Genomic DNA, 26,997 nt, shown 5'->3' on the forward strand with positions numbered 1-26,997 from the left:
ATTGAGAAATATGATTGCATTTGTTGGAGTCAAAACTGTCAGTAAATGAACATCTGTTTGACATGTTTTTCATTAAAGCTTACTATACACTAAACTTGCAGCAGCAAAGCAGAGTTAGGGTCAGGAGCTTCAGGGAGTCAGGCTGTATGAGTATGTATTCAGTTCATTGAATAGCTCAGTTAATCACAGGATAATTAGCTGCAAGATTTTGCTTCAGTGAAATTTGACTACATCTTATCAAAACAGATATAATCTTTAAGTCTTTAAAGTTTCATCAGAAGCAATCATACCTGACCATGGATATCCTTGCAGTACCCCGTGGCTAATCCTTCTGCCTGTAGTATCAGGTGAGAGTGGTAACTCAGTGACTTGACCACAACATTATTTTCTTCATCTTCCAAATCCTCTGTGTCATGCACCAATGCCACTAAGTTTCCCTGCAATACAAAAGGTTTTTTCCCCCCTCAGAAATGCAATATATTTTCAACACACCTACAAATATGTGCAACTTTAATGGTAGAAAAGTCACCTGAAAAAATATATTAAGGCAAAAGTTAACAATAACAAAAAACTATAGGGTGTGGAAAAAAAAACCTGTATATGCCGAAAAATCTGAAATAGATGTAGAAAATGCTGAAAACACTGAGCAGGTCAGGCAGCGCGAGTGGAAAGAGAAAAAGAGTTAATGTTTCAGATTGCAGAACCTTCATCAGAAATGGGAAAGCGAGAAAACAATTTAGTTTTATGTAAAATGTGGTGGTGTGCATGTGTGTGTGTAAGGTTGCATAAGGGTGAGGCCACAGTTGTGAGGTAATTCCACTGTTTACAAAGTTTTGTGGTTGATAGCTTAATGAGGACAATTAGAGAGACAGAGAGAAAATCAACAAAGGAGCATGTCAGAACTGTTGTTGAAACCAGAAACCAGAGGGAGAATGCTGGGAATGTCCAAAACATCAGGCAGTTTCTATGAAGAGGAACAATTGAGTTAATATTACAGTTGGATAACTGAGTCATACACCATAGAAACAAGTCTTTTAGCCCACAATATTCATACAGACCATCAAGTATCCATCTAATCCTTTAAACCATTCCCATTCACCAGCACTTTCTCCATTGCCTTCCATGCCTTAGTCATTCAAGTGTTCATCCAGACACTTTTTAAAATACTGTGAGAGCACCTGCCACCACCACCTTCTCAGGCAGTCCATTTCAGATGGCAACCACACTCTGGTTGAAAAAAAATCCTCCGATCCCCTCTAATCCTCATTGTATAAAGCTAGGCTTTCTGGTTTTACACATCTGGTAGGAATTATAGGTTTAAGTTGGGGAACAGTGATTGCAGAGAGCAGTTTACAAAGACAACAATATTAGTAGTTTCTACAAAAGTAGTATTAATTTCCAAGAAAGGAATGAAGCAAGTATGAAAACTGAAAAAACAGATGGAACTGGTTATAGACCCAGGGGTCAATTATTGTGCCAAGCATTTTCTGTTTTTGCTTCAGTCCCTTGTGATTTGCAGTTTTGGATTTTCATGTTAAATGATGGAGCAGGTTGATGGGCCAAGTGGCCTACTGCCGTTCCTAATCCGTATGTTGGTAGGTAAGTTAGCCTGAGGTCTGTCAAACTAAGATGTGTATGAAATCATAACCCAACTTCTAAGCTTCAGTAATATTCTGGTAAGACTGGACCCTTGCCCCTCTAATATCAATATATCCTTCCCAAGGCACAGGGTCCAAATTTGAACAAAGTTCTTCAGGTGGCTATGCATCTATGCAACTGAAGTAACACTTCAGATCCTCTGTAATCCAGCCTCCCTGAGACAAAGTAAGCTGTCGTAATACAATTGAATACATATCTGCATTTTCTAATAATTCTTTTAGTGTAAAATGCTTATATTACATGTGATCAAAATTGGTCTATTTGTATAATACTGTGATCTTTATTCCTTTATGGATTTATTTCATTATGTATAATCTATTATATATTCACCACAGTTATGCAAGATGTTCCTATTTGTCATAGGAAAATAAATTCATAATAATAAAATAAATTCTAACTCATTTTTCTCCAGCATGATATTAAATATCAGATTTTCAAAACAATACTCAAAGAGTTGCTCTGAAATAGTGATATCTCACGAATAGGAGTAAACCATCCGACACTCCAATTCACAAGATTATGTTAATACAATTCTCAGGATAATATTCTTTGATCTGAACTTCAAACAGTTGTCTGGCAAATTATTTTCAAAATTACTACATTTTACCTTCCACCTCCCCTACTGGTAAAGTCATAGAGAAATACAACAGAGCAAGAGGACCTTCAGCCCACCAAGTCCATGCCATTGTCCATTAGTCTGTTCTAAATGAATACTGCAATTAATTGAAATGATCTGGTTTAAGTTTCCCCAATTCCCTTTGCCACCATATGATTGTAAAACAAAGTTTAAAGTAGCGGCAAACAAAAAGAAAAATCTGCATGGCTGTGTGCAAAGAGCAAGGGAATGGGATTACTTTCATAATTTTAAATAACCACGCACAGATTGACAGATTGGCCTAATATCATATGATAGTACATATTATGCCTCAATTTGACAATCCTCCTTAACATAACTTCTCTCAGTGTGTCAAACAAACTTAAGTTGTACTCTAAATACCTACCAGCATTTAGCAACAAAAATTATATGCTATCAAACTATCAAGTACAAATAAATGCCAAAATATGCTCGGTTTAGGATCAACTGGAATTCTCCTTAAGGATGCTAGGGAATGCAAAGATTCCACTGTGAAAACATGTTGTATTTTGTTGCAGATTGCTGGGAATTGGCAGCACTGGATTTGACACCATTGTTTAATAACAGGAAAGTTAAGACAGTACATAAGGTTCTTTGGATGTCACCCAGGTTTCAAGAACAAATAATGCACCAAAGGCAATGAAGCTGCAGAAGCAACACTTTTTGCTTAACAATTACAATCCAAAAATTCAACTAGACTACTGATAGAAGTTAAACACCTAGAAAAACAAAAGGATTGATGCCAGGTACAGTTCTGGTCACCACACTGTAGGAGGGATGTGGTTGTTCTGTACAGAGTACAGAGGAGATTCACTAGGGTGTTGTCTGGATTGGAGGATTTAATTTATGGGGAGAGGTTGGATAGGCTGGGTTTGTTTTCCCTGGAGCAAAGAAGAATGAGGGGTGACTGACAGAGCTATAGAGGTACATAAAATGTTAAGAGGTTTATAAAATTATGACGTATAGAGCCTATGACAACAATAAACTTGACTTTGAAGAGGCATTGATAGGGTAGATAGAATCATTTTCCCATGGTAGGGTTATCAAAAACAAGAGGGCATAGGTCTAAGTGAGAAGAAGCAGCTTCAAAGGCGATTTGAAGGGAACGTTTTGTTTTACACATTGTGGTTGATATCTGGAAAATGTTGCCAGAGGTGGTGGTAGACAGGCACTTAAATAGGCAAGGTATAGAAGAATATGGACTTCGCGCTGGAAAATGGCATTGGTGTAGATGGGCAAAAAGATCGGCATGGGAGTGGTGGGCTGAAGGGCTCCTTTTTGTGCTGTACAATTCTGACTCAAACATCAAAAACAAAAGAGTTCTTTCTGCAACTAAAGCTTCTTTTAACAGACATTCAATACTGATCAGGCATCAGACTTAATAAAATTAAATAAACAGATTATTTTAAGCATCATAAAGCTGTGAATCAGACAGGCTGGAATTCACAGAGTTCTACAGCATATATTCAGGCCTTTCAGCTGACCAGGAGGTCCCATTTATACTAATCCCATTTACCAGCACGTGGGCCATAGCCTCAGTGATTCAAGTGCTGATCCAGATAGGTTTTAAATGTTGAGAGTACCTGCCTCCACCACCCACTCAGGCAGTGTGTTCCAGATTGTAATCACCCTCTGAGAAAAAACTATTTTCCTCAGATTTCCTTTGCCCCCTCACTCCTCATTTCAAACCTAAGCCCTCTGGTTTTAGATCCACCCTATCTTTGTCCCTCAATTTTGTATACTTCTATCAGTCATCCCTCCGCCTCTTCCCAGTCTAAGGAAAACAAGCTCAGCCTATCCAATTTCTCCTCATAACTGAAATGCTCCATCTCAGGCAATGTGGTGGTGAGTCCCCTTTGCACCTTTTCTAGTCCAATCATATTCTTCTTAGTGTGACGACCAGAACTGCACACAGTACTCCAGCTGTGGCCTAGCCAATATTTTGTAAAGGTCTATTATATCCTCCCAGCTCTTATATTCTATGTTCCGACTAGTGAAGGCAAGTGTTCCATATGAAGACACAAAAGACTACAGATGCTGGAATCCAGAGCAACAAATAATCTGCAGGAGGAACTTAAGTGGTCGAGCAACATCTGTGGGGCAAATAAATTGTTGACAATGGGGGGGGGGGGGGGGGCCAAAGGAATTGATGCAGGGTTTCGACCTGAAATGTCAACAATTCCTCTCCCTCCCACAGATGCTGCTTGACTGCTGAGTTCCTCCAGCAGATTGTTTGTTGTTCAAGTATTCCATATGCCTTCTTCACTAACTTTATCTATCTGCGATACCTTCTTCGTGGATCCTTTGTCTTGTACACCGAGGTCTCTCAGTTCCTTAATACCCCCAGGGCCCTACCATTCACTTTAGTCCTCAAGATGCTTCACCTCATACTCATCACGATTGAATGCCATCTGTCATTGCTCTGCCTATCTTACTGACTGATCAATATCATCCTATAGCCTACAACTATCCTCGTTACTATGTAACGTTATTTAATTTGTTGAAAAAGAATACTTTTTTGAATACTTTTTCAATTTGAAGAATTTGGGGAAAAAACAGGAAATATCATTGCTAACAGGGATCTCGTGTGCTGGTTTATGACCTACAGAAAGTAAACATGCAAGCACAGCAAGCAACAGGTAAGACAATGCCCTTCAATGCATAAAGGTTGGAATACAAAAGTGAGGAAGTTCTGCTGAAATTGTCTTGCCTTCTTATCAACTTGGAATTTTGGTCTCCATATCCAAAGAAGGGTATTTGCCTTGAAGATAGCACAGCATAGATTCACCAGGTCCACTTCTGGGGATCAGGTGGGTTATCACGAGGAGATATTGAATGTATTTACTGGAGTTTAGAAGAATGAAATGTTCTCATTGATGCATACAAGATTGAGTGGAATAGACAGGTGAGATGTAGAGAGCATGGTTTCTTTTGATCAGAGAATCTATATTCAGAAAGCAGGGGTGGAGTACATGCCTCTGTCTGAATCAATGGTGCCAAGGTGGAGGTGGTTGAGAGGTTCAAGTTCCTAGGTGCAAATATCACCAACAATTTGTCCTGATCCAGCCACATGGACACTGACCAAAAAAAAAGCATATCAACGCCTCTACTTCTTCAGTAGGCTAAGGAAATATGGCATGTCCCCAATGACCCTCACCAATTTTTACAGACGCACCATAGAAAGCATCCTATCCAGATACATCAGTTTAGTATAGCAACTGCTCTGCCCAAGGAATTGCAGAGAGTTGTGAATGCAGCCCAGTCCATCACGCAAACCAACCTCCCCTCCATTGACTCCGACTACATTCCTACTGCCTTGGGAAAACAGCCAACATAATCAAGGACCCCTCCCACCGTGGTCTTTCTCTCTTCTCCCTCCTCCCAGGGAGGGGATACAAAAGCCTGATAGCATGAACCAATAGACTCAAGGATAGATTTCCCACCCCCACTGTGATCCAACCCTTGAATGGACCCCTCCTTGCATTTTATTTGCCTACCTGCAATTCACTCTCTCTGTAATTGCAACACTATATTCTGCATTCTGTTTTCCTTTTTACTACCTCAAATGTAATATGTATGGCATGATCTGTCTGGGTGGCATGCAAAACAAAAGCTTTTCACGGTACATGTGACAATAATAAACCAATCATGAATAACAATTACGTAGAGGAAATCAATGAACAAAAATACAATACAAATTATCAAAAACTGCTGGAAATATGCAGCAATTCAGGCAGCAACTGTGGAGAAAGAAACAGAGTTAACGTTTCAAGTCGATTATCTTTTGTCAGAATGTGAAGCATATATAACAGTACCAAGCCTAAGAAATAAAATGTGCTATGGAAACTGGCATAAAACTTACCTTAAGCTTTGAGCAAAGTGTGGCTCTGCAGTAATGCACAAAATTCAAAATGTTTTCGGTGGTCACTCCAAGGCTAAGCAGGACACTCAAATCATCAATGATCAGTACTGGAAATTTCCAAGCTGCTTCGCTGGTCTCCTGTATTGATGTACAAACAAACTCATAGAGTGATCGAAGACTGGCACTGGGAGAGCTGAAAAATAAAGTAAAATATTCACTCAAGAAATGCAACTGTGGCAACCGAAAATATTATTATCTCTTAGCCTTGCATGCATCCTTTTACAAAACTGATCATTCCGACCCAACACAACCTAACCATTATTTTGGTGGGAAGGTTAAAAGTGGGGGGGGGTCTCAGCAATCCCTATTACTGATTATGTTCCGTTCAATTTATGATTTGCCAGATGTCAGAGATGATAATTCTCTCCATTATCAGGTATCACATTGACACTTCATTCACTACTGAGGAGCACCAGCAAGTTCACAGAAGTAGCTGATGAATGCAATATATATCCTTAAAGTCAGTGCATTTAAAATTGTAAGAATTGTAGAAAATGATTCTATGAGCAGCAGCCTCCTCATAATTGTGGAATTGATAAACAAAAGCCATACTAATTCTTTGTAAAAAGGAAACCAAGTGAAAGCAAAGGGATCAATTTCTTGTTTAACATTTACAAAGCCCACTATATTCATCCGTTGTATTAAGTGTTCTGTTTTAAAGACTGACAAAAGTTGTGTATTCTTACATAACTTTGTAGGGTTCCAATCTTGTGAGAAAATAACTAGTCAGAATTGGGCAAGTTTGGAATTGTTTCCCATCATGTACGACTGTTGGTAAATCTAGTTCAAATGTTAATTTTAAAATGGATGTTGACAAATTTTTGTTAACCAAAAGGGATTTAGGGCAAAGGCAAACATGTGGAGTTAGATCACAGATTTGCCATCATCCCAGTGAAGAGGCTTGGGAGATGACCTCCTCTTGCTTCCAATCTGTTGGGCAACTCTTCCAATTCTTGCAAAACCCCTCAATTTAGTGGCGAAAACACTGTGCCATTGCCATGACTAATGCTCAGCAATCCATCCACTTCCATTATTTTCTTTTACCTCAATTTAGTACAACTGGGTGGCATTTGCAATCAATTCAGCATACACTTTGCTGTGGGGCTGGAGCATTCAAAGTACAAACCAGGGAATGGACACAGCTTTCCTTCCCTGAAGAAAATCTGTGAACTTTTTATTTTAAAAGCAGTAATAGTTTCATGGTCTGCATCACTAATACTATTTTTTTTTAAAACTTTATAAATTACTTGAAGTCCTCCCCCTCTCCTCCACCCCCACCATGGCGTGATATGAAATCATGACATTGAATCATTAGTTCAAGCCTCTCGATTACATAACCACTGTGCTAGCAAACAGAGTCAGCCAGGGCAAGGCTGTTTTACAAACTTCGGTTGACTGCAAAGCTATGTTTCAATTGCCAGATAAGAGCTATCAAAAAAACTGTTGAAAATCCAAGGCCAATAATGCTGTCACAAAAAAGGACAGATATTTCAGGTGCAAGTTAACACTGCAATGAAGTTGTGAGCAAGTTTAGGAGGTGCAAGGTAGCAATGAGGAGGAAAAAGCAGGGTGGGGAGGGGAGAAGTAATTTCATTATTCCTTCACATCTCCCTCATCCATGCACTCAGAGTTAGGAGTCCACAGTTATTAAATATTTACTGGAGTAATATTTCTGATAATCTGAGCCTTGAGGTGGTCTCTGCTGGGGAAACTTCTTGCACTCACCTGTTATCCATTGAGTAATTGTGGCAATGATTGGGGGAGAATTGTACATTGGATTGAGAATGGTGGATTTTTACTTCTACTTTTACCCACACTTCACATTCATTAACTGAGAACTACTCAATCTCTCGCTTTAACAGAGTTTAATTGGCCTCCTTTATCATGGCAACAGCAATACCTTTCTCTTTCCAATTTAGGATGGTTTCCAAACACACACTTATTAAATGAAGGAAGGCATTCACCACAGACACCCTTACCAATGTCTTGAAGCACCACTGACATGACCATGTGCCTTCTAATCCTGGAAAGCCACACAGTGCATCTACCTGGAATGCACGCATGACCAACAATGGCAACACCGAAGCACAACATGGTGGGCCGAAGGGCCTGTTTTGTGCTGTATGGTTCTAATGCACCAACTATCACCTTGTCATCAGCATTGACAAGGTTCCGCATGCTAGGGTGGTTCAGAAGGTTAAGGCACATGGAATCCAAAATCAACTGACTAATTCAATCCAAATTGGCTTGCTGATCAGAGGCAGAGGGTAGTGGTGCGGCAATACTCCTCTGATTCAAAATCTTTTGACCAGTGATATTCTGAAGGGATGAGTGCCAGGACATTTGCTGCTTGTGATACATAATAACAAACTGGATGTGAACTTAGAGGTAGAATTGGTATATTTGTGGCCAACAAGGAAGTTGGTGGCGTAACAAGGAGGGTTGTCTAAGGCTACAGCAGGATATAGATCAGATAGAAAGTTGGGCAGAGAATTGGCAGATAAAAGTTAATCCCTACAAGTGTGAGGTGATGTATTTTGGGAAGCCAAATTAGGGTAGGGCATATACAGTAAATGGTAGGCATTAAGGAATGTTGATGAACAGAGACCTAGGGGTTCAAATTCATAGTATCCTGAAAGTGGCAACACGGGTCAATAGAGTGGTGAAGGTGGTATATGGCATGCTTGTCTTCATAGGGCATTTTGCAACTTTACAAAACACTGGTTTGGCCACACTCTAGGAAGGATGTGTTTCTGCTGGAGAGAGTGCAGAGGAAATTCACCAGGATGTTGCCTGGATTGGAGAACTTCAGTTATGGGGAGAGATTAGATAAACTGGGTTTGTTTTTCTGGGAATGATAGAGATCGAGGGTGACCTGATAACAGTATGCAAGATTTTGAGAAGCATAGATAGGGAAGAAGATCAGAATGTTTTTCCCATGGTAGGGATATCAAAAGCAAAAGCACATAGGTTTAAGGTGAGAGATGAGTTTTAAAGGGGATCTGAAGGGTAGGTTTTTTTTGTTACACAGCAGGGGTTGTTATCTGGATCATACTGCTAGAAGAGGTGGTGGAATCAGATACAGCTACTACAGTTAAAAGACATGTGGACAGGTACTTGAATGAGCAAGAGCATAGAGGAATATGGAATTAATGCAGGCAAGTGGGATAGGCATGATGGTTGGCAGAGACATGGTTGGCTGAAGGGCCTATTTCTATGCTGTACAACTATGTACATGATATGGTCATAATGCAGGCAAATTGCATTAGTGTAAATGGGCAAAAAGACTGGCATGTACGTGGTTGGGCGTAGAGTCTGCTTCTGTGCTTTACAACTCTATGACTTTGTAACTGATCTGTGGGGAAATATTTACTAGATAAATGAAGCAGAGAGCAGCTAAGACAGAGCAAGAGAAGGCAGGAGGGGCAGACAGAGGGAAACTGACATAAAGGAGCAAAAGATAAGAAAAAGGAAGTTCAGAGCAAACTAAAATAAATATATGGCATGGTTTGATGTAAATTTATGCTGTGAAGGCTTACCAGCAGCAGCTTAATAGCTGCCATGAGATTGTTATCACAGACCACTAAAAATTGTTTGCTTTCTTCCCTTAAGAAAAACTATTTTTCAGATCTAACAAGTGGACTATTTGAAAAGCATTTCAAATCAGCTTTTTTTATGCACATATTATCTGATTTGTGCGTTTCTTAGTCTTGTATCAGAAAAAGAAAATTTAAAGAAACCCAGAAGAACTGGTTAATCTACATTCTCCAGAATAGATTCATTGCATCTTGCATTTTATAATTATTTGTCTAGGGCAGACTGAAGTTACAGTACCTTAAAAATTGGAGAGGGGATGATTTGTGCAGTGTACTGTCCTGCTTATCATCAAGCAAGAGGTCAAGGGATGAGCGGAGTCCTTCCAAAAACACCAGCTGTCCCTTCTCTCTGGCTGCAGACAGATTAACTCCCTGTTAACATAAGGCACAAATATGGACACACAAGCAAATATAATAAGATATATAGAACAAGAAACCTATGGAAAGCAAAATTTTGCAGGACAAACTTTTTCAAGAATGCTTCAAGAAAAAGAACCACTGATGATTAAACACAAGAAATGGCAACAATAGTCCATCCAGCCCTTTAAGCATGTTCTGCCATTCATTAAAATCATAGCTGATCTTCTACCTCAGCACCATTTTGCATCACAATCCCCATTTCCTTTGATTCCTTTAATTCCTTTAATAATGTTTTGAATGAACACAAAACCAAGTCTTCATGGCCCAGAGGGGTAAGGAATTCCCAAGGTTCACCACTTTCTGAGTGAAGGAATTTCCCCTCATCTCAGTACTAAATGCCCTACGCCTTATTCTCCAACTGTGCCCCTTGGTCTTCGATTCCTCAAACACGGGAAACACCCTCCTTCCATCTAGTCTGTCAAATTCTTTATGAATTTTATATGTTTTGATGAAATATCCTTTCAAATTTCAGAGGTTACAATCCTAGTCTACTCAATCTTTTTTCATATGCAAACCTGCCATTCTTAGAATCAATCTTGGTGAATCTTCACTGCATTTCCTCCAAGGGAAGTATATCCTTTCTTAGGTAAGGAGATCAAAACGGTACACAATCTTCCAAATTCAGTCTCACCAAGGCCTTATACAATTGCAAAATGACTGCCTTAGAGGTTAAGGAGATTTGACTTGTCACCATAAACACTAACAAACTTGTACAGATGTACTGTTGAAAGTATCCTGACTAGTTGCATCGTGGTCTGGTATGGCAATTCGAAAGCGCAAGAATGCAAGAAGCTGCCTAGAGTAGTGGACTTAGTCCAATACATCACAGACACATCTCTCCCCACCATCAGTAGCATCTACCAGAGGCAACACCTCAACGTGGCAACATCCATCCAAAGATCCCCACCATCTTTTCACAAATACCATCGGGCAGGAGGTACAGAAACCTGAAGACCCATACCACCCAGTTAAAGATCAGCTACTTCAACCATTCAGTTCTTGAACCAACCAGCACAACTGTAATCACTACAATTTAGCAACACTATAACCACTTTGATCACTTTGCACTAAAACTGACTTTTTTTGTTCTAATTGTGATCTTTCTTGTAAAAATTGTGTATAATTTATGTTTTTCTTGTGAATGTTGCTTATCCAATGCCATGTGCCTGTGATGCTGTTGCAAGTAAGTTTTTCATTGCACCTGTGCATAATGGTACTAGTACATATGACAATAAACTTGAATTTGACTTTACCTGTATTAACATCCTCTCGTAATAAAGGCTAACATATCTGCCCTATTAATTGCTTGCTATACCTCGCATGTTGCCCTTCACAATCTGTGTACAAGTACAAACGTTACTAATCTCTCACCATTTAACAAAAACTCCACTTTTCCATTATGTGCACCAAAGTGGATGACCTCACATTTATCCACATTATATTCCAGTTAAAAACTAAAACCTAAATTTATTGACTAAGTGAATTAGAAGAGGAATAATAAAATCAAAAATATACAGAATCAGGATAAATGGTCAACAAACTTAAAAACAAAACACACCCATTCATATGTAAAAAGGGAAACCTTAACATTTTAAAACTGTTGCCACAAACTTCATCCAAACTTACCAGCTTTTGGGCAACAAGACTGTAATGACTGAAAGACTGCAGCAGGCCAAGAAAGCAAACTTTGCAACCTCCTGCAAAATAAGTTAATATTAGGCTCAATACTAATGAGAAAGCTTCTTAATTCAAACTTTTAATTTCCACTTTACTCCCTCAAAATGTTTTGACTTTGTTCCAAATCAGCCACAGCTTCAGACTCCATTCCGACAATTCTGCTGAAATTGAGTCACAAGCTGAAATAACAGAGCCCAAAGGAAATTCCACACTCCACCAAAGTCAGAATCCCATTTAGCCACACCTAATATACATACAAGCTGTGTGAAATACCTGCACATATGTGTTTTTATTAAAATATTAAGGAATATATAGTTACTTTTAAAACAACAATTAAGATCGGCCTGTTCCTCACGCAAATTCTCCTGTAATATTGTCAAAATAAATAACAAAAGTCCCATTAAAAGTCTTAAAAGCTATGTGGGGATTTGATTGGGTTATGTCGAAATATTCATGCATGAATCCAGAACAAAGAACCGCAAAAATATCAAATTAATTTAAGTAACTTCTTCACATGTGGAGTGGTTGAATTTATTACTTTCAGGGAGGATTGGTACATAAACAGGGAGGATGACAGAAAGTTATTCATGAGGGTAAGAGAAGGGTAATTTGAGTGGGAGTAGGCTCTAATAGAGCACAATCATCAACAGTTTGACTGAATGACCAGCTTTCATGCTGCAGCTTCAACATAAATCTGTTGTGCTTGTCACAGGGCTTAAACTTTACAAACTTTCCAGTTTGTACAGCACTCTGAAAAGAGCCAAACATTCTAGTAACGTTGAACATCAAAAAACTGCAGATGTCAGAAACCCGAAACAAAATAGAAAATGCTTGAAGCTCAAACAAAAACCTTTGAATAGCAATATGATCATCTAGTATTAAAACAGAAAAACCTGGAAAAACTTAGACACAAGAGATTCTGCAGATGCTGGAATCTGAAGCAATATGCACAAAATGCTGGAGGAACTCAGCAGGTCAGGCAGCATCTATGGAGGGAAATGGACAGTCAAAGTTTTGGGTCGAGACCCTTCATCAGGACTGGAAAGGGAGAGGGCAGAAGCCAGAATAAGAAGGTTGGGGGGGGGGGGGGGGGCAGGTGAGGCAGCATCAGTGGAAAGATAAACAGAGTTCATGTTTCAGGTCAAAGACCCTTCTTCAAAACCGGGAAAGAGAAAAAAAAGAAGTTGCAGAGAGTGGGTTGATGTAGCGATAAACTGTTGAAGCAATCTGGCTGATAGATTAGCAAGTGTAGTTAGGGAGGGACAACACAACCAAAGGAACATGTAAATGCTGTGAAATGCAGAGCTTAGAAAATGCCCAGCCGGCAATGTTAGTGGAGAGAGAAAAACTCAGCAAACATTACAGATGAATAACCTGCAGCAGAACTGGCCAATTCTGATATAAACAGGGAAAGGAAGTTATTGGAAATTTCTTTCAATAGCTGCTATCCAACTGGAGTGTTTCCAGCATTTTCTGCTTTTATTCCAGTCGCCTTCATTGGGTGATAATTGGTTGTGAAAAACACCAACACTATTCTTTTTGAATTTATGGATCTCAATGTTAACAATTGTAGAAGCTATCCAGGCTGGAATAAGCAACCTCACTACCAGAAGAAGGTATGTAAAGACAGACGACACATGAAAGGCAGTGGACACATGAAAGAGAATTTGTCAAATCTACCCTTTCAGCAGTAAAATAATCCATCAAGGACTCTTCCCACCTTCCTATCAGAGGCGAAATTCTACTTAGGTATGCGCTTAATACCAGTTTAGTCAAACTTTAAGTCGTCCAGCAGAATTAGCATGTTTTAGTATGTAGCTAGCATGTTTCATATTCTAGTCACTTAGATCATCATAATGTTATTGATCAAAAAATTCTAATTTCAATTCCATTACCTTACAAGACAGTAGCTAAATTATTTAATGTTTCCATGGATCATGTAATAGGTTCAATTAAAACCAAATGTACAAAGGCTTATAGCTGGTCTGAAGTGACATATCAGCTTATAGTTGATCATGTCATTTATCAAAAAAAACATAAAGAGATGCATCCATTTTAAATGGAATCATTTTCATTAAATGCAAATGCACAACAGTATACAATGAATATAATTTCCCAAAGACAAATAAGCACAAAAATCATTATTTGCTCTATTCACACTACCAAAATTTTTGTGCAGAATCTTGCGAAAACTTCCAAAAGCTGAGTGAAACAACAGAACCAGTACAGGATTCTTTTGTTTTGGTTTGCCTCCCCAATCAGTATTTTCATGTGTTGTATTTCTTGCTCTGATCCTATTTTGCTGAGGTGCCTTCGCTTTGGCCTCTGATGTTGAGGGCCTCACATCTTAGCTTTATCCGTCAATTCTACCTTCTACTCCCACCATTCCACCAGCAACAATATTAGCTCTGCTAATCAAATATCTCTCCATACTCTTCCTTTTCAAAGGACCCGCAAATTCTTATTATATTCTGTTCTCTACCATATATGATAAAGGCTTGCATGATACATACACCTGAGTGAGGAAGGAAGGAGATAGACAGCAATGAAAACCTTCAAAAACATTTCTATTCACTTACTGGTTCAAAAGAAAGCTCAAATACACTTGGCTGAGGACAAAAATAATACCTCGTGTGGAAGAATCACACCCTTCACATGGCAAGGTTTTGTAATAAGTTGCTGCTGGACTGAACAGACCCCAGCTGCAATTATCCCCCAATACAGTTGCTTTATTCTAATGCTGTATTCGTTACAAGGAGAAACTATACTCTACAGGAATGTTTACGTTAAAATGCGACTCATGGAAAATCTGAAGAGCATAAACAAATTTAGGCCCCTATTGTATCCAATCTTCCAACAGAAGGGATGAAATCATCAACAAGGCTTTAAATACATCACAAAGAGCAGGTCTAATTTTTGCAGCTGACTTCCTTAAGAAAGTAACAAAAATGTGGATAAGTGAATGAAGGAGGGAAAGGGACCACAAGATTTGTCTTGGATGTGTTTGGAAAATGTAATCATCAGTCAAGACAACACCAATGCTAAATGTATAAAAATCCTTACCAGGGATAGAAAGTACCAAATCCACAATCCACAAAGTTTGCTGATGACACCAATATTGATGGTATAATGGACAGTGAAGAGTGCTATCTAAGATTACAACGAATAGTGATAGGATATTCAACTGCAAGGAAGACAGACAGGCATTTCTGTAGCCACAGACAAGATTCCAAGATAGTATGTTGTGTCTCTGGTGTCAGGGTCAAAGATGTCTTTAAGTGGCTGCAGGGGGAGGGTGAACAGCCAGTTTTTTTTAAATGGTGCAGATCCATACCAATGGCACTTAAAAAAAAAGGATGAGGTTCTACAAGTTGAATTTAGGGAGGTAGAAAGTAAATTAAAAGAAAGACTTCGAAAGATAATAATCTCAGGATCACAGTGCCATGTGCTAGTTAAGAGTAGAAAAAGGATAACAAATCAGATAAATACACGGCTAGGGGAACAGTGCAAAGGGGAGGGATTCACATACATTGAACAATGGAACTAGTTCTGGGGAGGTTGAACCAGTAAAAGTCGGACAGGTTGCACTTGGGCAGAAACAGGACTGATGCCCTGGGGGGATTGTTTGCTTGTGCTATTAGGGAGAGTTTAAACAAAATGGCAGTGGAATGGAAATCTATACTTGGAGGCAGAGGAAGGAAAAACAAGGATAGAAACAAAGGGGAAAAGCCAAAGTGGAAGACAGAGAAATCAAGGATGAAAATCAAACAGGAACACATTGCAAAATAATGCCAAGGGAACCAAAAATGTTTAAAAGGCAAACCTAAGGCTTTGTGTCTTAATGTGCATTGCACTTGCAATAAGGTGGGTGAATTACTCATCAAAATGGGTGTGATATAATTGGGATTATGGAGACATGGCTGTAGAGGGAACCAGGATTGGAACTGCTGCAAGCAAGTTTTTCATTGCACCTGTGCAGATAAACTGGTCTTTGACTTTGAACTGAATATACAGGGCTATTTAATATTTAGGAAGGACGGGCAAAAAGAAAAAGGAGGTAGGGTAGCATTGCAGGTTAAAGAGGAATTTAACACAATAATGTGGAAGGATACTAACTCAGACAGTAGAGAACCTGTAAGGGTAGAATTAATAAAATACCAAGGGACAGAAAAGATTAGTGGGAATTATACATGGATCTTTAAACAGGAGTGGTGACGTTGGGGATGACATTAAAAATGAAATTAGAGGCATATCCAAAAGGAAACATCAGTAATCATGTAAGACTTGAATCTACGCATATATTAGCAACAATACAGTGAATTTTTTTTTTGAAAGACAAATACATGGAGGAACCAATAAGAGAGCAGGCCATCCTAGATTAGGTACTGTGTAATGAAAATGGATTAATTAGCAGTCTGGTGTAAAGCCATTTGAAGAAAAGCGACCATCATATGAAAGAATTCTTCATTAAGATGGAAAATGATGTGGTTGATTCTGAGACTAGGATTCTAAGTCTAAATAAAAGAAACTATGATAGCATGAAATAGGTCAATAAGGAGAGATTGGGGAATTGTATTTAAGGGGTTAATGGTGGACCATCCATGGCAGAGTCAGAATGGATGAACTGCAACAATTGTTCATTCCTGTCTGGCACAAAAATAAAACAGGAAGATGGCTCAACCATTGCTAACATGGGAAATTAGGTTTGTATTAGATCCAAGAAGGAGAATGTATAAACTGCCCTGGAAAAGTGACAAACCTGAGGACTGGGAACAGTTTAGAACTCAGCTAAGGAGGATCAAAGGATTAATTAAGAGGGGGAAGGTGGAGTATGAAAACAAGCTTACACGGAATGGATTGCAAAAGCATCTGTAGATATGTTAAGAGAAAAAAGATTTGTGAAGACAATCAGAAAAAGTGGAATTCATAATGGGGGGGAGAAATGGCAGACCAGCTGAACAAATAAAAATAGAAAAGCTGAAAGAACACAGCCAATCAAGCAGCACCTGTGGTCATATCTTTTATCATTTAATTCCTGCCTGCCTTCCACCTTATTGCAAACATTCCCTTTCTGTCCTTTGTTACTTTCTCCTGCCCTCTTCATTCTAAAACCTACTTCCAGTTATTCTCAGTTCTAATGAAAGGTCATTAACGTGAAGGTAGAAATCTGCATGCAGATAATATAGAACCTACTAAGTATTTCCAGAATTTACTGTTTAATCATAAATATCCAACAACCATAATATATTCTTCTCAGAATAAACAGAGGCCATAGACATCTGTAATCCCATATGACCTTGGATACTCCTTCACAAATCAGCCTGTGAAACATCTATCTATCCATCATAACACATGATGACATGTGCTTACAAAGACAGCAAGATGCCTTTTCACTAAAAGAACCTGCATAACCTCCAAAAGCTTAATGCATTCAGGAGCACAAGATCTCTGGCACTCTGATACAATGATTCAATACAATGCTGCCCCAAAGCAGGCAACGCCACTCACCTTTGAGATAAAAAGAAAGGAAGTGATGTACAAGGAAACCTCCATCGGTCTGCTTGTCACACAGGAGTACACCTATTCCCTGTTTCAGAAAAGGAAAGGAAAATATTAAGAGCAAGATTTCTATTTGTCTTTCCTTCTACACACCCCCTGCAATATTTCACCACTAGAGGGAAGTTTATGCCGATGTTATTAAGAAACCAAAGGGGTGGTTGGGTGGGTAGGGAGAGCAGGGGCTGTTGGCGGGGGGGGGGGGGGGGGAGGGTTTATAATTGTTTCTTTTTGTAAAGTTGTACGTAACAGATTTCAAGATAATGTTCACTCAGCGTCTGAGGCATCCCCTCCCTGCCATGATTAGATTGTGATCCTCTACCTACCTATGTTTGCTCCATATTCTTTGTTGCATTTTTATAAAGAGAATCAATCTAATTCTTAAAAGCTACACTTACCCGAGGTCTACATCATTTTGCTCAGTTCTAAACTTCTTTTTAAACCATTTGTGTGCAGAAAATTTGGTTACCAATTTTATTGATGAATGGCTCATGGCTCATCTTTAAGGTTATGTCCCCAGTTCATGATAACACCCCCCCCCCCCCCCACAACAACAGAAAATCTCAATCAGATCTGTCCTTAGTCTCCTGTCTCAAAGAACAAGAAATGAATAGAAAATGCTGAAAATACATCAGGCACCATCCACAGAAGTAGAAACAGCTTATGTTACGGTAGTGTAGTGGTTAGCATAACGCTATTACAGCACCAGCGACCCGGGTTCAATTCCCATCACTGTCTGTAAGGAGTTTGTACATTCTCCCTGTGTCTGCATGGGTTTCCTCCAGGTGCTCCAGGTTCCTCCCACATTCCAAAGACATACAGGTGAGGAGCTGCTATGTTGGCGCCGGAAGAGTGGCGACACTTGTGGGCTGCCCTCAGCACATTCTCAGTAATGCAAAAAGACGCATTTCACTATGTGTTTCAACGTACACGTGACTAATAGATAAATATCTCTTAATAAGTATCTTATATCTTACAGGTTGAAGACCTTTCATCAGAGATTAAGATGTGCTCTTGGCTTCTCACAGCATCCTGGCTGGCCAAAGTTTATTTCTCAACATCGAATGGTGCTGCCTGTGAGACTTTTCCATGCACAGTCACTCCCATTCCCAACATTTTAAGTGACTATATTGACTAAAATAATACCATTATGGCTGTAAAGTGAGGCAGTGAGAAGCACTGTAACCCCATTCCTCCCTCTCCCACTGCCCAATTTACAATGCTAGTTACACATAGCCCACCAGCAAATAAATTTAAAATTATTCTCTTCTCTTAATCCCATCACCACCCATCCACCTAGCCTAAAGATTACAAACAATCATCCCATTTTACCTCTGAAACACACCTGTAACAAGCCATAACTATCCAGCATATATTACATCCTCAGGACAGTGTACAGTTGATCATCATTGAAAAAAAAATACAGCTTACAAACAAGTGCTTCAATTCACCTTTGGGATTTCAAGTTAAACAGAGCTAAACATTACTCACAAAGAGTTCCAGGCACTATTCTGTCATAAGTGCACACATGGACTTTTTGGAATTGAGCTCAACTAAGATGCCTCACAGCTGTGCAGGCACTCATGTAATTAATGGTCGCTTGGGCCAAGCTTACTTGCCAGTAGAAAGAGTCAGTTCAGATGGGAGGAGAGAAGTTGACAAAATATAAAACTGTTCTTAAAGAGATGGACAGACTCTGCGAGCAAAACTGTAAATAGGTTACTGCATTTCATGTAGAACGCTAGAAAGAATAATTACGTCAATAGCCAGATGATCAGTTTTAACAATAATGGATGCAGAATAAATATTAATTAGTAAAACAGGAAAATTAACTGCTCTTTAAAACAGCAGCATGCCTCACATCATTCAGAAAGTAGGAACAAGGTCAGAATTAAAAAATAATTAGAAATGGAAAGCTAGAAAGCAAAATTATGCCAAAATTTTGATAACAACAAGTTGTTTTAAAAATGATTTTGTTTCTTTAATGAAAGAATTTTAAACAGTGCACAACAAGGAAAGTGGGATGAAAGAACTTTTAAAGATAACAGCAAAAAGCAGGTCAAGACTGTGACCCCTTTTATTCTGTCACATTCTATGCCATTTGGCTATCCAACAGGTCTTGCTCACAAAACTATGATATTGTGACTAAGAAGATTACAAGACCAGTAACAAAGGTAGCAATTGAGCAGCTTTAAGTTCCTGCGCATCAACATCTCTGAGGATCTATCCTGGGCACAACACATTGATGCAATCATGAAGAAGGCATGCCAGCAGCTCTACTTCATAGGAGTTTGAGGAGGTTTGGTATTTCACCAAAGACTCTTGCAAATTTCTATAGATGTATGGTGGAGAGCATTCTGACTGGTTGCATCACACACTGGTACAGAGGCTCCAATGCACAGGATCACAAAAGGCTGCAGAGGGTTATAGACTCAGCCAGCTCCATTACAGACACAACCCTCCCCACCATCGAGAACATCTTCAAGAGGGCGACATCCATCACTAATGACCCTCACCATCCAGGACACGCCCTCTTCTCATTACTACCATCGGGGAGGAGGTATAGGAGCCTGAAGACCCACACTCAGTGATTTAGGAACAGCTTCTTCCCCGCCATCAGATTTCTGAATGGTCCATGAACACTACCTGGTTATTCCTTTTTTTTTTGCACTATTTATTTTATAATTTATAGTAATTTTATGTCTTTGCACTGTACTGCTGCCACAAAACAACAAATTTCATGACATACAAGTCAGTAATGATAAACCTGATTCTGATTATTCTGATCTTGTGAAACAAGTTCTTGACAGCTATCTACAGCAGCACCAAGTGGCCAGAATGGAATGCCACAACAAAAATCAGTATTTAAGAATATTGTAGACTCAGAATCCAAAACAAGAGCTTAAAACCAACCAAGTCACGAAGAGTAGAATTAGAAGGAAGCAAATACAAAATAAGAATTATATATTGTGCTAATGGAGTTTTGTTTTTAACTTCTCAAATTTCTCTTGGTGTACTTTCGTTGGTCTTGACCTTTTCTGTCAATCAATCATCTCCCTCTCTACATTTTTCTCCTGTTCCACCTTTTCTCATCCTCTCAGTTGATCTGTAATTTTTCATAGTTTGATAATGAGGAACGTGCCTGAAACATTAACTCTGCTTTTCTCAACTGATCCTGGTGTTTACAGATTTTTGTATTGCTTTGTTTCTTTATTTTAGTAAGAGAGTTACAAGGCACATTTTTCCTTTAGCATATCCAGTCATTTTGATGCAGCTTACAGAGGGCTGGCTAGACGCAGCAAAGATTACGAGCCAAAGTGAGGTAAGAAAATAAGTAATCAAAGGAATTTCATGGGGAAGATTTGGAAGAAAAGAATTCACAACAAATAGAAGAGGGGATCATGGTTAACCAATATTTGATGACCTAGGAAAAGAGTGGGGGGGGGGTAGGGTGGAGGGGTCACCTGTGATGTGGTTAGTGTGATAAAATCTATAATATACTAGATTTGAAACTGAAACAAAACATGAAGATGGAGGGAACTGAGCAGATTTGAGGACTGAAAATTTCCTTCCATCCATCGTCACTAAAGATGAAGATGGAAGACAAAACAGTGTCTATCGTTAATCTTCACAATAATCCTGGATAAGGAAATGTACGGTAATAAATCAGTTACCTTTTGGGAGGAGCAATCTAATCAGAAGCACACCATATCCTAAAAGTAAATGGGAACATAAGTAGCGATGAGAATGCAGAGGCTTCAGGCAGATATAGACAAGCTGAATGAATAGGCAAAAACATGGCAGATAAAGTACAATGTGTAAAGATACAAAGCTATCCACTGTGACAGTAAAAACAGAAATGCTGAGTTTTTTTCCCCCCAAATTGGTCAAAGATTGGGAAGTGCTGATGTTCAAAAGAACCTTGATGTCCTTGTACACAAGTCACTAATATGCAGGTACAGCAGGGTTAATGGTATGGTGGCTTTCGTTGCCAGAGGATTTGAGTACAAGAGTAAAGGTGCTTTGCTACAATTACGCAGGGCCTTGTTTTCTCACCTTTCCTTTTCTGATGAAACATCAACTTAAAACATTAACTGTTTCAGTTTCCACAGATGCTGCTTCTCCTGCAGAATAATTCCAGCATTTTCTGTTTTTATTTCACTATTCATTTTCCCCTTGTTCAGTCTCTTCCAATTTACATCTGTGACACTTCTGACACCCTTCACCATTTTGATAGTTTCCAGTTTCTTGACTACAACAAACTGATCCTCACCATGGACTTTCATTCCCACTACACCTCCATCCCACACCAGGATGACCAGAGGCCTTTGTATACACCTTGATCAGAGGTCTCTGAGGAAAGGCCATTGACCTGAAACATTAATTCCATTGGAGACACAAGAGACTGCAGATACTGAGCAAAAGCAGATTGCTGGAGGAACTCAGCTGGTCAGGTAGCATCTGTAGAGTGGAAGGAATGGTTGACATTTCAGGTCGAGACCCTACATCAGGACTTGACCCAAAACACCAACCATTCCTTTTCTTCCACAGATTCTGCCTGACCCGCTGATTTCCTCTGGCAGTTTGTTTTTTTTTAAAACATTAACTCTGTTTCACTCTTCACAAATGCTGCCTGGTCTGCTGAATGTTTCCAGCATTTTCTGTTTTATCACAGTTACAAAGTTGCAGAAGATTCTGGACACTCCGCATATAAAAGCCATGGGGAGCATACAGGGTACTTTAATTCAGATTAGATTGAGGTGATGAGTAATTAAATTTAGTTATGGTAACAGAATAGCAGAACTACTGAAACAAAAAAAATCTTCACATCAAAATTAACTCATGATACAAATTACGACGAGTTAAGGAAAATACAAGTAAATAAATCTATTTTGTGTAGTTCATGGGCCAGTTACAAAGATAAATTTAAATTACTGCCAAGACTGAAACTAGGGAGATATGGAGCAACTTCATAATAGAGTCAGGGCAGAAGATGCACTTCAATGGACAGTCTTGAGGAAAACACCATTGTACCTTTTAAATGATCTGCCTGTGTCCTATAATTCTATAGGAAACATTGATAAGTAACTGAAGCAGAGGAGGATGAAAGTTATGAGAAAGAGAGCAGGACAATAGAAAATAGCCTTGAAATTTCTAATCATTTGCTGTATTGTAAAATTTTATATTTCAGGATCTCTTAATCTTAAATGAGGCTCACAGCTTGTATCATTCTGTAACCAAGTGTAAAAATAACATTCAGATTCACACAAAGCATAATAAAAACACTATAGCATCCCAGAGGTACATTATTAATTAATTTTGACAAAAATCACAGCAACAGCTGAACAGGTGACCAAAAGCTTGGTCAAATGCAGCAACTTTAAACACAGCAGTATAAGTACAGCAGTAACACAGAGGTAGGTTGACAGTAAATATAATTTAGGGAGTTCTTGAGGTCAAGAAAGCTGAAAGAACAACCACCAATTATGGAGTGAAGTAAATTAAGGCAATAGTTGGGGGAATAAAGTTTTCAACAGTAAATTGGTTTATTATTGTCACATGTACCGAGGTACACTGAAAAACTTGTTTTGCATGCCATCCATACAGATCATTTCATTACAACAGTGCATTGAGGTAATACAAGGGAAAACAGTAACAGAATGCACAATAAAGTTACAGTTACAGAGAAAGTGCAGTGCAGGCAGACAATAAGGTGCAAGATCATCAAATGAGGTAGACTGTGAAGTCAAGAGTCCACTTATCATACTGGGGGACTGTTCAATAGTCTTATAACTGCAGAATAGAAGCTGTCCTTGAGCCTGGTGGTACATGCTTTCACTCTTTTGTATCTTCTGCCCAATGAGAGGAGGGAGAAGAGAGAATGTCCGGTGTTAGTGGGGTCTTTGATTATGTTGGCTGCTTTACCAAGGCAGTGGGAACTGTAGACATGGCCATGGATGGGAGAGTAGTTTCTATGATGTGCTGAGCTGTGTCCACAACTCTCTGCAGTTTCTTGCAGGCTCGGGCAGAACTTTGGCTTCTACAGCTAGAGGAGCTACTGAGATAGGGAAGGTCATGGGGTTCAAATATAACTTTAATCTTAAGTTTGAGTTTTTGCTCACCAAAGAGTCTATGTAGATCCATGACCACAGGGATCATAGCTGAATGACATTTGGTATAAATTAGAATACAGGAAAGAGGGTTTTAAATTATCATGTTTATGGAAGAAAGATGAGGCTTTAGCCAGGAAGCTATTTCAACTGTCGAGTCCCAACATAACTAAGGCATGAATGAGGATTATACTAAGCAAATAAGGCAAAGGATAGACTTGTGTAACATTAGTAAGATCATGGATTATCCAAGCTTGCCCTCAACTCTCAATGTAGTTAAATATTTTCAAATGACCCTACCTACTTAGCTCTCTGGGATATAGAATTCCAAAGGCTCAAGACCCTCAAAATAAATTATTGCTCCTCACCATTGAAATGGGAAAACTTTCATTCTGAAACTGTGCTCCCTAGTTATAAATACCGCCACCAAGAAAGACGTCCTCTCAGCATCCACCCTATTAATCCCTCTCAGTATTTATGTTTCAATCTTTCCTTCTTCTATAAACCAATGAATATAGGCCCAACCTTTCTTCCTACATTAACCCTGTCATCCCAGAAATCGACCTAATAAGTATTCTCTGCACTGCCTCCAATGCAAGCACATCTGACCTCCAGGTGCAGTCTCACCATCAGCTTGTGAAGATGCATCAAAACTTCCCTACTTCCATTCTCCACACCCCTTGCAATAAAAGCCAACATTCTATTAGCCTTCCTATTTACCTTCTTTACCCTTCATAAATTAGGACCCCCAGACCTCATTGTACAGCATTTTGCAGTCTCACTCCATTTAAATAATCATTTACATTTTCATTCTTTCTTCCATAGTGGATAACCTCACATTTTCCCAATATTTGCTCCACCTGCCAATTTCCTGCCCACTTATTTAACCTACTATGCCTCTATGCAGGCTTTTCTCATCCTCCTCACAACTTGCTAACACATTTCTTTATATCATCAGCAAATTTGGCTACTATACTTTCAGTATCTTCATCCACATCATCAATATAGATTACAATTAGCCGATCCCTGTGGCACCTCACAAGTCATTGTTTGCCCACCTGAAAATTGCCTTTTTATATCAACTAGGTCTTCTGTTAATTAATTACTTCCTTATCCATGCCAATACATTATTCCCAGTCCAGTACACTCTTATCCTGTATCGTAGCTTTTTAGGCGGCATTTTATCAAATGCTTCTGGAAATCCAAATACACCCAGTCTATCGGTTTCCATTTATCCTCCCTGTTCGTTACATCCTCAAAGAACCTTAGCAAATGTATCAGTCAATTTTCCTTTCATAATACAATACTGGCTCTGCTTGATTGACTTATGACTGTTTAAATGTCTTGCTACCACCTCCTAAATAAGGATGCCAACATTCTTCTTATGACAGAGGTTAGGCTAACTGGCCAATAGTTTCCTGCTTTCTGTCTCTACTCCACCACATTTGCCGTTTTCAAATCTGCTGGAACCTCTCCAGAATCCAAGGAATTTAGGATGCAAGGATCAAATGAAGGGCCCAGGAAGCCTTTGCGTACTCTATCTCAATTCCAATTGAAACTACTGAAAGCCTCTCCACAAACCCCCAACAAAATCCACGTGGTCCTGCATACTTTTCCTGACTCCCACCGCGGCTCTAGGGAACCTCTATTCTGCTGCCAATCCCGGCTAAATCAGTGGAATCCCAGCACACTCTGCAGGAGGTCTTGAACAGGAAGCGAACTCATTACCTGCTCGCACGTTTCGGGAGTTGTATTGAGAATATTATTCAGTTCTTGAAACATCTTTGCACCAGTTGGACTCAGCCTCAATTGTCAACTACTCCGGCCCGTGGAGCACACACATCAGCCTGACAGAGAACTCCAGCTCTGCGTCAAGCGCACCACGTGATCCCAGCAATGTATCCAATCGCCGAGCCGGCGTAACCCCGGCGACCAATGTAGCCGAGTTACGGAATTCCATGCGTACTACGTAACGTGGGTACGCACCCACGCGGTCATTCCGCCGGTGACGGGCGGTGCGCTTTAACTTCAAGTCCTGGAGAGTTCCTGAGGTGGGAATGTGGTTTGAGTCCTGGTTCTTTTTTACGGAAAACGAAAAAGTTTTGCCAACCGGGCCTCGGCAACTTCACTTCCACCCCCCCCAGCGCTAGCGAGCAACTATCTAGCTTTCCGCTATGTGTAAACCGTGAAAACCTCTCTTCCTGCTCAAATGAAGACATTAAAACAGAAACATTCTGATAGTCTCCAGCAGGTGAGGCAGCATACGTGTTAACATTTCACGTAGAACTACTTCTGATGGAAGTCATCGACCTGCACTCATCAGCTACAGTGTCACACTGGGGCACAGAGCAATTTGTTGCTCGCCACCTCAGTCTCAGTGACACTTTTGAAATTCCATCTATCTCATCTTCTGCTCTCCATTCATAACAAAACTTTACTAGTTGCTTCATTATATATTCACTACAATTCCTTACTTTCTCCCAATGTGATTGTTCTCTGTGCTCTGTTCACCGTAACACTAGGGTCAAGGACAGCTTCTACCCCTCTGTTGTAAGACTATTGAACGATTCCCTAGTATGATAAGATGGACTCTTGACCTCACAATCTACCTCGTTATGGCCTTGTACCTTATTGTCTACCTGCGCTGCTCTTTCTCTGTAGCTGTGACACTTTACTCTGCATTCTGTATTGTTTTACCTTGTACAACCTCAATGCTCTGTGTAATGAATTGATCTGTATGAACACTATGTAAGACAAGTTTTTCACTGTACCTTGGTACAAGTGACAATAATAAACCAATTCCAATTCCCTACTTTCAGCCCATCACTACTGAGTAATCTTGCTTCTTCATTCCTTCCTTTAAGTTGAGGGGATGCAAATTCTAAAGTATATGGCAACACCTAGAAAAAGTCTGAAATATATATATAAAAAGTCCTGGAAATACTTAGCAGGCCGTGCAGAATCTATGGAGAGAAAAACAAAGTTAACATTGCATCTGCTAAAATGTCATTGACTTAAAGTGGCCTCATTTGACTGGTGTATGAGAGTCTGTCTTTGTTTGTCACAAAGGCCACTGTCAGTTAAGGGTATCCACTCTGGGACTGCTCCCATCCAAAAGGTGCTGCAAGTAAATGTGGGTATTTTGAACAGTGATCATCGGAGGTTCAGTTATCACCAGGTGGGCTGTTCAGCACAGTGCCATTGGCTGGATTTGGCCCATGGGACATCCATTCCCCTTGTTATGAAAGTGCAATACAATTATATACTATTGCACATCTTATATGAGGAATGCAGTTTCCCTCCACAAGCCTTAGTACCAATGTCATTTCTGACAATTTATGTAATTGTATGTTGCTGTGTCAATATTTGTCATTCAATTTTGTGATGTGAATTATCGTTCTAGTTAATGGCATCTGCTACTTA

At 39.5% G+C, this 26,997-nt stretch overlaps 1 protein-coding gene across 2 annotated transcripts in view; it reads right to left on the reverse strand.

Moving 5' to 3' along the window:
- elp6 (elongator acetyltransferase complex subunit 6) overlaps positions 1–25,448 on the reverse strand; it is a 30,510-nt gene extending 5,062 nt beyond the window's left edge. The window contains exons 1-6 of one of the 2 annotated variants that reach the window (XM_052022766.1): positions 25,303–25,448; positions 17,417–17,495; positions 11,858–11,928; positions 10,050–10,183; positions 6,156–6,348; positions 291–437 (exon numbers count right to left, since the gene is read on the reverse strand). In XM_052022766.1, coding sequence (XP_051878726.1) covers positions 291–437; positions 6,156–6,348; positions 10,050–10,183; positions 11,858–11,928; positions 17,417–17,495; positions 25,303–25,356 — 678 coding nt within the window. In that variant the 5' untranslated portion in view covers positions 25,357–25,448. The remainder of the gene's footprint in view (positions 1–290; positions 438–6,155; positions 6,349–10,049; positions 10,184–11,857; positions 11,929–17,416; positions 17,496–25,302) is intronic. The other variant, XM_052022767.1, reaches the window with a different exon arrangement.
- Between the last annotated feature and the right edge of the window lie 1,549 nt (positions 25,449–26,997).

Source organism: Pristis pectinata, chromosome 9, assembly GCF_009764475.1.
Source record: "Pristis pectinata isolate sPriPec2 chromosome 9, sPriPec2.1.pri, whole genome shotgun sequence".
Taxonomy (NCBI): domain Eukaryota; kingdom Metazoa; phylum Chordata; class Chondrichthyes; order Rhinopristiformes; family Pristidae; genus Pristis; species Pristis pectinata.